This window comes from Panthera pardus, unplaced genomic scaffold, assembly GCF_024362965.1.
Source record: "Panthera pardus isolate Hobbes unplaced genomic scaffold, ASM2436296v1 HiC_scaffold_8, whole genome shotgun sequence".
NCBI lineage: Eukaryota > Metazoa > Chordata > Mammalia > Carnivora > Felidae > Panthera > Panthera pardus.
In genome coordinates this window covers 111,030,957-111,046,851 of record NW_026527013.1, presented here as the reverse complement: position 1 = coordinate 111,046,851, position 15,895 = coordinate 111,030,957, and the positions used below count along the sequence as shown (strand labels likewise).

Sequence of the window (15,895 nt, the reverse complement as noted above, 5' to 3'; positions counted from 1 at the left end):
ACTACAATCTCAGAAAGGACCAACTTGGGCATCTCTAGATTCCAGAAATTTCCATTTGTGTGCGTGTGTTTTACACATATAGATATGCATGTATATCTTGTTAAAAACTTGGAAAACTTGAAAGTGCCCATTCTTTGTAAATACACCAATTTACTGCTATAGTTTGCCACACATGGTCTGTTCAAGCATCAAAATGAAACCCACTTTCTGTGCCTTTTTCATTCCCTTAATTCTTTCAGTCCATCAGTACCCTCAGGTGAATAATGGACAGAACCTGTCAACAGTAAGGGGTATCACAATAAGTTCAGCATCAAGCAAATAGTCCAGGTAATCAAATCTGTCCTCAGCATTTTCCTTTCTCATACATACTTCTTATCTCCTGGGTCCCCATTCTCTATGAGTTTAGTCACCTAACCTCCAGCTGTCTCCCACCTCTCAGTTCAGTACTCCATCCAGGCCCACCCTATTTGAAATAAAGCTCTTAATTATTCTCTGTTTTCCAAGCAAAATTAGTGCAGTCTCACAAAATAGAGCATTATGATGTGCCGGTTTTGTTTCAGTGAGTTATTGATTTACTAGTAGAACATAGGAGAACTGAATGCAGATGCTGAAAACCAAAAAATTAACTCTGAAGTTTTCTTATCAGAGGCTAACTTACCAGTGTCCTCAAATAAGCTTCTCTGTTCTCTTCACAGATTGGAATGAAGTGACTCCACAGCCAGGAGTGTCAACTGCACTGGCCAGCAAGTGTACCAGCCCTGTCATACTGGAGGCTGAGACAGGTGGACACTGAGTGACATTTCTGCTTAGCTAGAGGTCCTCAAACATGGTTCTCTACCTCAGTTCTTCACTGTGGCTACAAATCATTTGTAACTGCTACCTTTCCCACATGGCATTCCCACAGGCCTCCTAAAATTATTAGCAATCAGGAGGTTCAGTCTCTTGACCTGTCAGCAATAGTGCCTTTGTTATAGTCCTGTCTTGGACTTTTACTTTGGGCTTAACAATCAGAAAGATAAATGAGCTGCAGTATCTCAAATATTCATCAAAATAAGTTGAAATCAATTTTAGAATATCTATTATTTGATGTGCCATAGTATGTATATTTGAGAATCAAATCTAATTTTCATTTGCAAACAGCACCACGTACAACATTCAACATTATAAATTCCACCCTGATGATTTTGCAGAACAAGAAACTGAAGCCCAAAGAAGTTAAATGATTTGCCACCAATGACAGAGGATTTAAGTGGCAGACCTTAGACCAAGATTTCTTGATCTTTAGGCTGGCTCTTATTCTCTCATCTTTTCTTCTCTATTTTTTTTAACCACACCTGCTAATTTCTCAACCAAGGGGGAAGAAAGCATTTGTACAAATCTTTGTTCTTAATATAAATAGCCAGTGTTGGTACAGCTGGTGGTCACCATGTCCATGCTATATGTTATTGACACTTTGTTTGTAATTGGCTATTTTAAATGACTACCTCCTAAAAAAGAGAAATAGGTTTCTGTTAAACACTCTTCACATGTACATTTGGCAATTCTGTATTTCCTAAGGCTACTAACAATGATGATTTTGAGTGTAATATGCAGGCATTATGCTTGAAAATTATTGATTAAACTCCCACAGAATCAAAACAATTAGAAATTGTGCATGCTAACATAATCATTTTCTTTGTTGTTAAATGGGTCTGCGACAGCATTGTCTTCTAAAAATTATAGTACTATGCCTTAGCTGTTGTATGTTTTTTGAATTCCTTTGAAAATAAGACCTTCAAATATTATTTTTTTTTAATGTCAATTTAGTCCAATGCTACAAGTGACATACTCAAACAGGAAGAATTATTGTTAAAGTGCTACTGGGAGACAGCCAAAACATCTCCGTAAGGCTGATTCCTTTCCTCTTTGCAATAGCTCATGACCAAAGGTAAAGACTGAGTAGTATGCACCACATTACTGGCCCCATAAATCCCCTAAGACGAGCAATCAATGTTCTGATGCTAATCATGTCAACTACACATAAAGCTTCTTAAGACTTCTTAAAGAGTTACAGCAAAGACTTCTGGGAAGATAATGCATGGTAAAGTGTACCTTCCTATCCTCCTTTTTTTAACACAAGTGGAACAGTCAGGTGTAAGTGAATAAAGATTCATTAGATAAAAAGAAAAATACTCCTAATTAGATTTTAGATAAACACAATTTGTGGTGCCTATATTGTTCACATCATATTTCCCCTAATCCCTATAATTGCTAAAAATACCAAATCAAATACCACTCAGATTTCCTTACAAAGTGTGTGAACTAGTGCATTAAAAAGCCAGGTTAGCACCAACAAAGTTTATAGGGGCAACTGCATTCAAGACGCACATGGCATACCTTTAAATAGCACTGTTAAAATACCAAATAAAATGTCAAAATCTGTCAGGTCTCTGGCTTTTATAAATTGTTTAGACTGGGAAACATTGGGGTTTGGACATTGTTCTTTTCATGTGATGTAGAAAAGAAGAGACCGTAAAAAGAAAAGAACAATAAAGCGTAGATCATTTTTGAAGTTCTTTCATGGAAAAACATACTCTGGATCATTACCCTTTTAATCAACAATTTCCTTCTTCCTCCCAATCCTTCCCGTCTGGTATTTACCTTTCTCCCCCTTCCCTCCCCTCTCTCTGGGTGGTATTCTGAGCTTATACAGAGTATTCAGTAATCATATTTTAAAAATTGCTTCAAAAGAGAATCCCAGGAGGGCATGACAGACATGTATACACTGGGTATTTTTAACCTGGACCATAGCTTTACTCACCATGTCTATGCTCTTAAAAACACACCAGAGTGCCCTGACCACAGTTTCCCCAAGGAGAGGAAGGCCTTCTGAGCAGGACCAGCTACTACCTACCTACAGACTAGTTATTATCACACCTTAGTGGCCATCTTTCTGCCCTCTTCCCTCTGCCCCTTTTCTTTTATTACCACACCACACTCCCCACAATTCCCAAACAACAACATCAGTGTTTCAGCTTCTTCTCTGGATTTCCCACACTTAATGCAACCCAGACCTCACCTTCAGCTCTCCTGAGGCCACTTTGGAAGCCAGCTCGATGACACAGCCAACAGCCATGCGTGCAGCACCGGACGAGTGCAGCTCATTCCAAATGGTGTCACTGTCCACCTGAGCAAACAGTCAGCACAGCCCGAAGAAACGAGAGAGGGAAAATGAGAAGGACAAGGAATAGATGAAAAAGGGAGGGAGGGGGAGGGAAGAAGAGGAGAAGGGAAAAGAGAGAGAAAGCAAATTTGTGAGGAAGGGCTGGCAGGCTAACAACCTATGTACAATAACATTAGTCTTCCACCCTGGCCAGCTGAAAAGACCTTCTGGACACGGCTTTGCTTATACTTTTTCTCTATACTGACTTCTCCAATGGAAACACATTCCTGCCATGCCTCACTGCCATTCCCTGTTTAGATTTCTCATTACAAACAGCATTACATAGGCCGGATCTGGCGTAGTTACAGGCCTGCTAGAAACCAGGCCCCAGTAGTAGATAGAGTAAAAGCTAAGAGCACTTAGCTATACATAAAAATCGGATTTGCAAGTGCTAGCGGGGGAAAATTCAAATACCTTTCTGGCTGCAGGTTTACAGGGAGCCAAAGACAATTATTAGGCAGGTAGCAGTAGCAGTCAGTGAGTAGGAAGTAGCAACCACAGTTCAGGTTCTCCAACTAAATGGAAGGAGTGTGTGGTCCTCACACTTAAAACATTCACAATATTCAACTGCAAGGAACAATTTGGTTTTCAAAGTAGAAGCTTAAAATTTCTAACATTTATTACAGTTTGGCAGCTGGTCTTCATGCAGATTGGTATTATTAAAATTGGAGAGGCCATTAAAATACATGGTTGCTTCTGTAAGAGAACATTCTTATGAAAACAAAGTATGAACTGATATTTTTGATTTACCTTTATCAAATACTGTTTACTCTTTTTCATGCATCCAATAAGATAACATATAACAAGGACAAGAAAAGTACAATAACAGTGGTTTATAAAGATATATATATGTTACATATATTTATGTGTAAAATATTTCTTAATATATGTAAAAAAAAAAAAAAAACGAATGGTAGAGGTCTTTAAAGTTACAACACATAAATTACTTCAAGCACCAGGAAATGTAATAAAAAATTTGTGACTGTGCAAGTAGAAAGACTTTTTGAATTGGTCAAAGAATGGAAATCCCACCCAAAATAAAGATATTTTTAAAAGAATTAAAGAGACCTAATGACGTGGAACAAATACAATAAATAACAATTACACATATTCACAATGCATTAAGCAGTTTCCTAAGCATTTTAACATGCCTTTTCTCATGAGATCCTTACCAACTTAAATTGTCAAGATCAATGAATAAATAAATAATAAGTGAGAACCATAAATAAATACATAAATAAATAGAAAAATTAGGATCTTTTCAACAACAGCAGAGTGGTGGTGAAGAGAGGTTTCTGAATCAAACTGTCACAGTGAGGTTATGGCTACCGCTAAAACCTGAATGACAGTGGGCAACTAATTAACATCTCTGCACTTTGGTTCCCTTACCTGTGACACACCAACTTTTTAAAGTACCATCCACATATGATTTTGGTGAGGATTAAATGAGTAAGTGATAAGCAAATGTTAGGTACTACTATTTAGGCTACTATTAAACCCATTTAAAATGCCTTACACATAGTACCAGCCTAATAAGTGTTTATTGAATGAGCACACCATGGCTTAGAGAAGCTACTCAGCTGACCCAAAACCTTCACACAGACCCCTGACTCTGACATCACCTGTCTTTCTACTACACTCCTGAAATAACTCTTGCTTTCTAAGAACATCAAGCCTTCGTCATAGTCGACACCATCATGGTAAACACTACCAGCTAAAAAGTGAAAGAATCATCAAATGGACATGGGAACCAAATCATTTGCCCTCCAAACCAAAAGCTTTATTTTTACTGAACAATGTAAACACTTATCTGAGCTTCATATAAACATATCCTTGAGGAAGATAGTTGTTCAAGTTTAAAATGAAAACCAACATTTACATTGTGCTGCATCATTTTTAGTCAGTATTACAGAGCTACAGGTGCCATAGTAAGTCCTCATTAATCAGAGTTAAAGTTGGGGCACGTGGGTGGCTTAGCCAGTTAAACGTCCACTCTGAATTTTGGCTCAGGTCATGATCTAACACTTTGAGCCCTGTGTTGGGCTCTGTGCTGATATTGTGGAGCCTGACTGGGATTCCCTCTCTGTCCCTCCCCTGCGTGCATGCTCTCTCTCTCCCTCTCTCCTTCCCTCTCCCTCTCCCTCTCACTCACTCTCTCTCTCTCTTCCCCAAAATAAATAAATATTTAAAAGCCAAATTTAAAATTATTGTAAAAGCAAGCAAACATAAAACATATCAATAAATCCCAAAGACTTGGGGCGCCTGGGTGGCTCAGCTGGTTAAGCAACCGACTTCGGCTCAAGTCATGATCTCACAGTTAGTGAGTTTGAGTCCCGCGTCGGGCTCTGTGCTGACAGGTCAGAGCCTGGAGCCTACTTAGGATTCTGGCTCTCCCCCTCTCTCTGCCCCTCCCCTGCTCATGCTCTGTGTCTCTGTTTCTCAATAATAAATAAATGTTAAAAAAAAAAATTAAAAATAAATAAATAAATCCCAAAGACTTAATGAGTAACTCAAAACCACACATAATTCTACATATAATTCCACATATAATTCCTTTTTACTTGACTTTGGAATACACTCAGAAGATTTTGGAATTCTTGGAGAGATAAAATTCTGTGTCTGTGCCATCAATTTTTGTGTATAAACTTCTACTAATCAAGATACTTACTTTTTTTAAATTTGGCTAACATTTGTTAGGTACCCACTATGTAATAGATGCTAAGAGTTATATAGTATGGGGGTTACTTTTGTCAAAAAGGTATGATCATTGGTTGAAAGAATGCTAGACACATAGATGCTTAATGGATACTTGAGATTTTGACTACATCCAAAGTTCAGGCTTATCCTTAAACAGGTTTGTTAGGGATCTATGAAATTTATCAGCCATTTATTTACTTACATTTAAACGTGAAAAACATGTAGTTAAAGAACTATTTCAACCTGTTTTGTGTATATTTAGTTTATAACTAACTTAATAATGGTCAAGTTTTTTGGATATAATCTTTCCATAAATGGTAATTGTATTTAATTCTGAATTTATTAACAGATGTTGTCTTAGCTCACCTGCCATAACAAAATATCATACACTGAGAGGCTTAAATAACAAGATTTTATTTCTCCCAGTTCAGGAGGCTAGGAAGTCCAAGAAGGTATCAGCCAATTTGGTTTCTAGTTAAAATTCTGTTTCAGGTTTCATCCTGGCTTGCAGATGGCTGCCTTTTCACAATGTCCTCACATGGCCTTTCCTCAGTGAGTGCATGTAGAGACAGACCCCTCTCTCTTCCTCTTCTTAGAAAGCTACCATTCTATTAAAGATCCCATCCATATGACCACCTTTAACCTTAATTACCCTCAAAAAACCCTATTAAATTAAATCACATCAGGAGTTAGGGCTTCAAAATATGAATTGGGGGAAGGATACAATTCAGTATGTAGCAAGGTTATATCCCAAAAACTTGTTCATAAGTCAATTTATAATCATATTTTCCTAAGACATTGTGTTCCAAGTAGTTTTTCAGGAGCATTAGCTATTTAGCTACTAAAAGCTACACACATATATTTGCCATGTTATAGTTTAACAAGAGCTCCAATGGTAAGAAATCTTGCACAACTTATGAACTCTCCTGACTATGTCACTAGAAGAGACGTCCAAATCTACTTCCTGCCATTCTCAATGGAAAAAAGTATTTCTTATCCTGATATATCCATTTTACTGGTTGGAGAAACTGCCAAAAACATTTCCCTACATGAGTGATACCATCAAGAAGGACATGTTCATATAAAAGCTCTGATTTTAACTACTGCAAAGCTTTGACAGCAGAAAAAAACTCTAGGTAAGAGAGGACAGTTGACTCCACCAATTGTTAATGGCTCCTGGCATGGAATGGGATCCTGAGTGGTTGGGGGATAAAAAAGGAAAAAGAGCAAGAAGGATTAGACGTTGGTGGATATCTATAACTGGGATTAAGGAGGTGAGATGATAATACAATGATGATAAAGGTAGAGACCAGAAGAGCTTAGAACTGTAAGACAGGTGCTCTAGCATTTGAAAGTTGAAGGTAGAGAGTAGGACAGTGGCACAGAATTGGATCTGGGCATGGAAAATAATTGTAAACAATGTAAATTATTTAGATTAGGCCAGGAAAGGGGAAAGAAATGGTAGTGCAGCAGAAGGCAATCCTGTTGACTACACTAGCTGGTTCCTAAGATCTTGCTAAAGTTGTTGAGATATGCAAAGCAAATTCTTAAAATCAAAACTACTATAATCTGAAAAAAAATTAATTTGCTTATATCTTTTTTGTTCTTTCCGTACACCACATTCACTTCTCCTAAGTCTGTTCACCAATTTATTCTTCAGCATGATACGTGTGTGTGTGTGTGTGTGTGTGTGTGTGTGTGTGTGTGTGTATACATATCCATGCACACATGTACACGTACATTAGGAGGCAGTGAAATGTGAACTGAAAGGAAGATTAGCATTGATATAAAATAAATGTAAAGAAATTGACGTTCAAAATAGGATTTTGCATCAGTACACAAAAAAATCCAGATTTTGTAGTAAAAGAGGATTTTTTCCAAATTCTTTTATATATCAAGAACTAAGCCTGATGGTCTGAGGTTATAGTCCTACGTTAGTGACAGTATAAAGACAATGCTACTATTGCATCTCTGATACTCAGAGGAGAGAGTTTTTCTACTTATGACAATGAGACCTAAAGCTTACAGACCTAGGCTATAGGTAGGATATAATAAGAGGAAGAAAAACCAAAAGTCGTCCCTTCGGGTTCTGAGACAGTGGAAAAAGGCAACAAAAGGTGCAACAGAAGCACCCCACTAGGGAATCCTAACATACTCCATCTTGCAGTGAAATCAGGAGAAAATGAGCTGCTTCAAAGGCTGGAGATTCAGGAACAATAAGGTAGACTAGGGAAATTGCCATGGAAGCTTGCATATTCAGAGGACAACATGAGTGTCCAAGGATGTCATCAAATTTCCATCCCTCCTTCAGATACCCAAATGCCATCTTGGGAGAGGAAGCTGAGAGACTGAACGATTACCTAAAAATATTGCATCCAATAGTAAGTTGATCTTGAAGAAAAAGAATTGTAAAATTGAAAGGAAGCTCTTCAAACTTGAAGAGATGCATATATTGTTAATTGTGGAGAAGATCAGTGTCATTAGAAGAAAAGAAAGCATATCTACCACATATGAATGAGCATGGCTGATTCTAATTTTGTATCCCATTTTTAAGGTCAGGAATTTAATCTGCTGAATGACAGGGAAAAAGGTCTAACCAAGATCCTGGAAGAAGTCCCCAGTGATATGCTATATATATGACTAGGGGTGTAAAAATGTATTTTAGAATTAATGTGGCAATATGCAACTTACTGCGCCCCCCCGAAATAATCTGGAATTTTTAGCAAGCTTTTGATTACAAAGTATTCTGAAAAACAGACTGTTTTCAACTTTCAAATATTTCTGTATAAATGTACAAAACATGAAGGCAGCTTTAGTAGTCTGCTGCGTAACTGTCCACAGAGGCTTTGTTTTATTGCCAGAATTAAAATCTATCAATTTGAAAATAGTCCCCTCAAAATTCAACTCACTTTTAAACATGTAGGAAGGTCCGGACCTTACATGTGTCCAAAACTGTAGTTCAGAAATGTCAGATGAGGCTGTCCCACAAAAAGTCTTTCTGTATTAGGAACCAAGCACATGTGGTGAGATACTGGTGGAAATACAAATAGGGTAGAGAATTATACAAGCTTGGTTCACAAAAAAATATTTAGTCATCAGAGAAGGAGGCACAATTCTGAAGACAGTACAGGGCATGACACTGGGATCCTCCTAGCCCATATTTCCAGAGCCTCATGTCTATTTATTAGGGTAGGAAGGGTAAAGAAATGGAGAAAACTATAAGTAAAAACTGAAATAGGCATTGCATTTTATATTCTGTTAAAAAATGAGATTGAAGTAAAATACTTTGGTACCAAATTGAACATTTATGTTAAAAGAGGGAGAGAGTCACATTCTCTACTTCATTATGGACCTCAGAGAATCCAGGGCAACTGGCAATGTGACAACCCCAGAATAATCAGCAAAGGCCAGTAGGCCTCAGCAACTGGAAGGAAGGGAGGAGGACAAGAACAAGAGATGGGGGGAAAAATCTAGCAATTCATAAGCACATAGCAATTACTCACACTAGTCTAAAATAGTTAGGAAGATTCTCTATGGAGGCATGGAGGTAGAAGAGACAGTAAGGGTTTGAAAAGCACCGGTTACATATTTACTTACAAAAACTTAGTCACTAGGTAATACTATTCACATCTGAAAGAAGACTACCATGTTGCAATCTCTATAGCTATAAAAGATACAAAGGAGGATTACTGAATCAAACCTGATCTATGGAACATGAATGGTAGAAACATCATTTATTCACTTGGAGTCACAGCAGAATGCAATTCAGGAAATATACAGAGAAAGTGATAGAAAATTAATAAGGTTTTCTATCTAATTTCATGTTTTTCAGTTTTATTATTATATGTTGCCCTATTCTATAAAGTTCTATTCTTTATTATCTATAAATAATAATGACAATAATAATAACTGCTATTATCTCATAATTATAGAGTACTTATTAAGATCCAGACACTATGCAAATCTCATTGCCTATATAAACTCATACGATTCTTACAATAATCACTGGCATAGATGCTATTATTAAGCATTTCTGTATATGAAATTCAAAGAGGTTATTTAGCTAGTAATTAGTGCAGCTGGAAATGAGAACCCAGAAAAACAGCATAAGCTCTTAATCCATACTTATTTTTATGTTAATAAAATCAAAATCTAAAAAGTGAATAAAAAATAAAATCATTTTGAAAAAAACAGATTCTAATTTTATTTATAGAATCAAAGATTTTCGTAGTGAAATGCAACAGCTAAGACCTACATCACTTTTTTATCTGTAAAGGTATTGAATCTCTACCATGTAAAATTGCTAAAATATTCCAAAACTTCAAATGCCACAGTTGTATCGGGAGTAGCTGGGCATTTTGTAATTTTATAATTTGTTCACCATTATTTTAAAGCAGTAGTCTTAACGGGGGTGTTTTAAACCGTCTTCCCTCCCGCCCCAGCCCTGGTGCCCATTTGTGAATTTCTGAAGACATTTTTGGTTGTCAAGACTGCAGGGGCAGGTGAGCTTCCAGTGTCTGTTGAGTGGAAGCCAGGAATGTTGCTAATCATCTTACAGTGCAACAGGACATCACAACAAATAAATATCTGTCGATGTCAATAATGCCAAAGTTGAGAAATCTTGCTCTATAAACATTGAGATCCATATAAATATCAGTGCTCCCTTCTTCATACTGGCTGCTAAAACTCTCCACGACAAATTTGTGGACCTTCTCTAGTAAAAATAGTAGATACTACAGCTCACACCTTATAAGCTAATCTCATTCCTAGCTCATGTGTCTATCTTCACTTTTCCATGATTACCACACTTACTTTTGAACACACACGTCATGTTTGTTTTGAAAGTTGCTTTAAATCCTTTATGGAATATGACAAGAATAAAAGGAAAACACAGAGAAAGAACGAAGCAGCAAAAGTAGCAGAGAGAGAGTTCAGAGAGGAGGCAGAGCAGAGGACAGAGAGGGAACAAGGAGGAAATCGCTTTATATTTTCATTGTTAGTTTTTAAAGTTGTGCTTTCTCTCTTGCTTTTTCTTTGGAATACAACCAAGAATCATTTTTATCAACATTGTTCTTTTCCTGAATTTTTCCAAATAATTGTGTCGGCTGAATAGAATCAACACTAATAGAAACTTATTTTAAAGGGCTATTCTGCCCTTTTCAGTTTCTTCAGTTTCACGAATTTAGTGACAGAGCCAGGAAAAACCTTTCACAGTTCTTCCCATTCTTTTGCTTCAATCTCAACTTATTTTTCCCTAATACATCAAAGAAGTGGATGGCAATTTATTATAATAATTTCAAAAAAGAAATAATTATATAATATCAGTGGCAAAATAAAAGATCAAGGACATCATATTATTGGCACCTATACGAAAAAGAAAAAAGAAAGAAAGAAAGAGACAAGTTCTACCTATTCACAGTCAGGTCCTTGAGAAATGTTTGTTCATTAGTATTTTGGGTTTGTCCCTGCATAAAAGTAAGGCAGGGAGTATACAGACAGACTACTGCCTTGGAGTGGTTATGATTCATTTCGTTTAGAGGAAATATGTAAGTGTCACACTTCCCAATGTTCACTTTCTTTGAAACAGATTCTGAGCATCTGAGAGCTGAGTAATATTTTAAAAACCATTGCTTTCACAGTTTCTTTATCCTACTGTGAATTAAGAACATGAATTAAAATGACCAAAATCCTTGGTCAGGATTTTTTAAGAAATCAAGATGTTGCTTGAGTGCCATCCCAGCCCCTTATTCAGAAGCCTCTGTGCATCTGCAAATCCTTCGGGTAAGCACTTAATGACCATCAGGTTTTTTCCTTTTTTAAAAAAACTGTTTACTCTGAGAATGACCACATAAAATTCAACCAGCAAAATGAAAGTATGATACACAGTGCACAAAATAATCAGAGTTCCAAGTAAGCTAAATGTCCAATATGTACCTCGACACTGGATAATATACACTGTCCATGTAATTTATGGTTTAAAAAACAGCAATAACAACAACAATCTTCTCCTTAAATGCTGCCTCAGATCTGCAGCAGGTATAATCTAGATTTAACTAAAGTGTAAAGAACTTCCTTGGTGTTAAGGGTATTAGTGACTAATATCAACAAGTAGAGTCCATGAACAGGAAAAGGTACAAAGAAAATAGCTCAGAGAGTCTCACATACCGAAGTGGAACAATTCAGGCCTAAAGCAGTAGCCACATGTTCGAAAGACTCCAGAGGTCAGACTGGTAATGTAGATGTAATGTAAGGTAAGGTAAATGAGAGAGGGGGCCTTTGGGGTGATTTTTTAAATCTTAAATATTGAGAAGAACTCATTTTTTAAAAAATCCCCAGCCAAGCTAAAAAGAAACTTATCTATAGATGTGCTAAATATGGCTCCTGGGCTATCAGTGCGTAACTTTTGCGGTCCAGGGTGACTTATTTCTTCTACCCAAAGCTTGAAAATTCTAAAGTAGGAAATGGGGAAAAAAAAAGTATCTCAGAGGAACTAGATGGGTTGATTTCTTGTGTGAAATGATCATAGCCTAACTAAAGATTTCTTAGAGTGGGGCACTTAGATAACTTCTCTAACTCGTGGGGGGCGGGGTATGTTTATTAAGGATTCTAGCTTTGCCTGAGGATAAGACTAGAGTAAGGATGCTTAGGTTAACATTTTAAGTAAAGGCTGCAAATATTCACAGCACTATGAAAAGTTTTATTGCATTTTCAAATGTGTTACTTGTGAAAATACATGGTGGTGAAAATTATAATTCAGCAATGTTTTTAAATTAACTTGAAGCATATTAATTGCAGTAATGTCTACATGAATTTGAAAATGTAGCTTCATATTTTTGACACATATTTATTCAGTCCTTGGACAATGTTGGGTGTGCATAGGAATTCATTTGTTAATAACTTCATGGCCCTCAAGAGTTTGTGAACATAAGAACAACTGGTCTATGGCACAAGAACAGACACTGAGATCAATGTAACAGAATACAGAACTCAGAAATGGACCCACAAACCGATGGCCAACTAATCTTTGAACAAAGCAGGAAAGAATATCCAATGGAATAATGACAGTCTTTTCAGCAAGTGGTGCTGGGAAAACTGGACAGTGACATGCAGAAGAATGAACCTGGACCATTTTCTTACATCATACACAAAAATAAACTCAAAATGGATGAAAGTCCTCAATGTAAGACAGGAAGCCATCAAAATCCTCGAGGAGAAAGCAGGTAAAAATCTCTTTGATCTTGCCCGCAGCAACTTCTTACTCAACACGTCTCCGGAGGCAAGGGAAACAAAAGCAAAAATGAACTACTGGGACCTCATCAAAACAAAAATCTTCTGCACAGCGAAGGAAACAATCAGCAAAACTAAAAGGCAACCAACAGAATGGGAGAAGATATTTGCAAATGACATATCAGATAAAGGGTTAGTATCCAAAATCTATAAAGAATTTATCAAAGACAACACCCAAAAAATAAATAATCCAGTGAAGAAATGGGCACAAAAACAGGAATAGACACTTCTCCAAAGACGACATCCAGATGGCTAACAGATACATGAAAAAATGCTCAACATCACTCATCATCAGGGAAATACAAATCAAAACCACAAGGAGATACCACCTTACACCTGTCAGAATGGCTAATATTAACAACAGAGGCAACAACAGATGTTGGTGAGGATGTGGAGAAAGAGGATCTCTTTTGCATTGTTGGTGGCAATGCAAGCTGGTGCAGCCACTCTGGAAAACAGTATGGAGGTTCCTCAAAAAACTAAAAATAGAACTACCCTACAACCCAGCAATTGCATTACTAGATATTTATCCAAGGGACACAGGGATGCTGTTTCGAAGGGACACATGCACACCAATGTTTATAGCAGCACTATCAACAATAGCCAAAGTATGGAAAGAGCCCAAATGTCCATCGATAGATGAATAAGATGTGAGATATATATATATATATATATATATATATATATATTCATTCCATTATATATATTCCATTATATATATTCCATTATATATATTCCATTATATATATATTCCATTATGGAATATTACTCAGCAATCAAAAAGAATGAAATCTTGCCATTTGCAACTATGTGGATGGAATTGGAGGGTATTATGCTAAGTGAAATTAGTCAGAGAAAGACAAAAATCATATGACTTCACTCATATGAGGACTTTAAGAGACAAAACAGATGAACACAAGGGAAGGGAAAAAATAATATAGAAAACGGAGGGGGACAAAACAGAGGAGACTCATAAATATGGAGAACAAATTGAGGGTTATGGGAGGGGTTATAGGAAGGGGGATGGGCTCAATGGGGAAGGGGCACTGAGGAATCTACTCCCGAAATCATTGTTGCACTATATGCTAATTTGGATGTAAATTAAAAAAAATAAAAAACAAGTTATATATAAAAAAAAGAACAATTGGTCTAAATTTACTTTATTGTTTGGGGGAGAGAAAGCTAATAATGATAATAATAATAATAATAACAAGTGCTGAATAAATAATTAACTGTGGGGGGGGGGTTTGGAGCTAAGGTCATAAAACAAGCAACTAACCTGAATTAGTCTATTACAGGTGTAACTGGATTCTTGGAATGAGGAAAGAAATAAAATAAAGCAGAAGAAATACTAAAGAGATAACGACTGAGAATTTATCAAAAAAAGTGAGACCACAGATCCAAAAAATTCAAAACATAACTACAAAAAAATGCCATCAATTCAATTACAAAAACAAAACCACACCTAGACACATCACTATCAAATTGCTAAAATATTAAAAAAAAATCCTGAAGGAAGCAGAGAAAAGAAACACATTACATAAAATTTTGAACTAAGAAAAGGAATGTTAGCATATTTCTTAGCAGAAACTATTTAAGCTAGGAAACAATGGAGTCACATCTTCAAAGTTTTCAAAGGATAAACATGTCAATCCAGAATTCTATACGAACAAAAATATCTTTAAAAGGTAAAATAAAAATTTTCAGAAAAATAAATGCTGAAGTATTATACTTCCATCAGACCTGAAATACAAAAAATGGTAAAGAAAAACACTCAGGAAATGAAGAGTGCTGAAAATCATAATTATGAAGGCTCATATAAAAGAGACTTTTCCCTTATTTTTATTCCCTTAAAACCTTGACTGTCCAAAGCAAAAACAATAACAATTTTATTGAGGGTTTTATGGCACATGTAAAAAGTCAGATATATGCCAACAAAATATGTAGAATGAGAGGACTGCAAACTACTATAAGATTGTCACATTATATAAGAAGTAGTGTAATATTACTGACTTTGAAATGTATTAATTAATAAATGTATATACTAGAGAAACTACTAAAAATATAGATAAAATAAGCCTATAATGGAAATAAAAATATAATTCTCAAAAATATTCAATCCAAAGGAAAGCAGAAAAAAGATAGAAAAAGAAAACAAGCAAAAACAGATGTAACAAGTATATAACAACTAACAAGATGGTTGATTTAAATTCAACCATAGCAAAACCTCCCTAATATAGAACACTGTTCTTCAAAGTGTGGTCCATGGAACCATGGTGGTCCCAGTGTAACAACAAGATAAACAAAAGCAAGCCTTTAGAAACTTTTATAACAAATTTTTGGAATAATTTTATATCTGTTGAACCTAATAAAAATGAATTTGCATTTTGTACGGTTTAATCTCTTTTTTAGTAATTCTTTTTTATTACATTTTACAAGAGCATTGCTCTGTGACAGGAAATAAAATGTAAGCAAACAAAATCTTGTCCTTTACCACATAATAATTTGAGGAGCATTGATTTCACAGAGAAAGGACTTTCCTTCCAAATTACACAAAGATCGAATTCTACTTGGGTAAGAGAGCCACAAAGAAAAGGTAAAGCTACAGGTAAAATTGGAAATGCGTTAAGAGTTTGAAAATAAATTAACCCTAACAAGATAAGTTGTACCAAGAGAGAATGGCTACCAATATAATTTGTCAAAGCATTA

General features: G+C 36.0%; 1 protein-coding gene across 3 annotated transcripts in view; it reads right to left on the bottom strand.

Moving 5' to 3' along the window:
- The window catches only part of HDAC9 (histone deacetylase 9), a 929,650-nt gene that overhangs the window by 227,395 nt on the left and 686,360 nt on the right, over positions 1-15,895 (bottom strand). For all 3 annotated transcript variants that reach the window (XR_008420659.1, XM_053898416.1, XM_053898417.1), the window contains one exon: positions 3,059-3,166. Coding sequence is in view for 2 of the 3 variants with exons in the window: in XM_053898416.1 (XP_053754391.1) it covers positions 3,059-3,166 (108 nt within the window). In the remaining variant the exon portion in view is untranslated. The remainder of the gene's footprint in view (positions 1-3,058; positions 3,167-15,895) is intronic.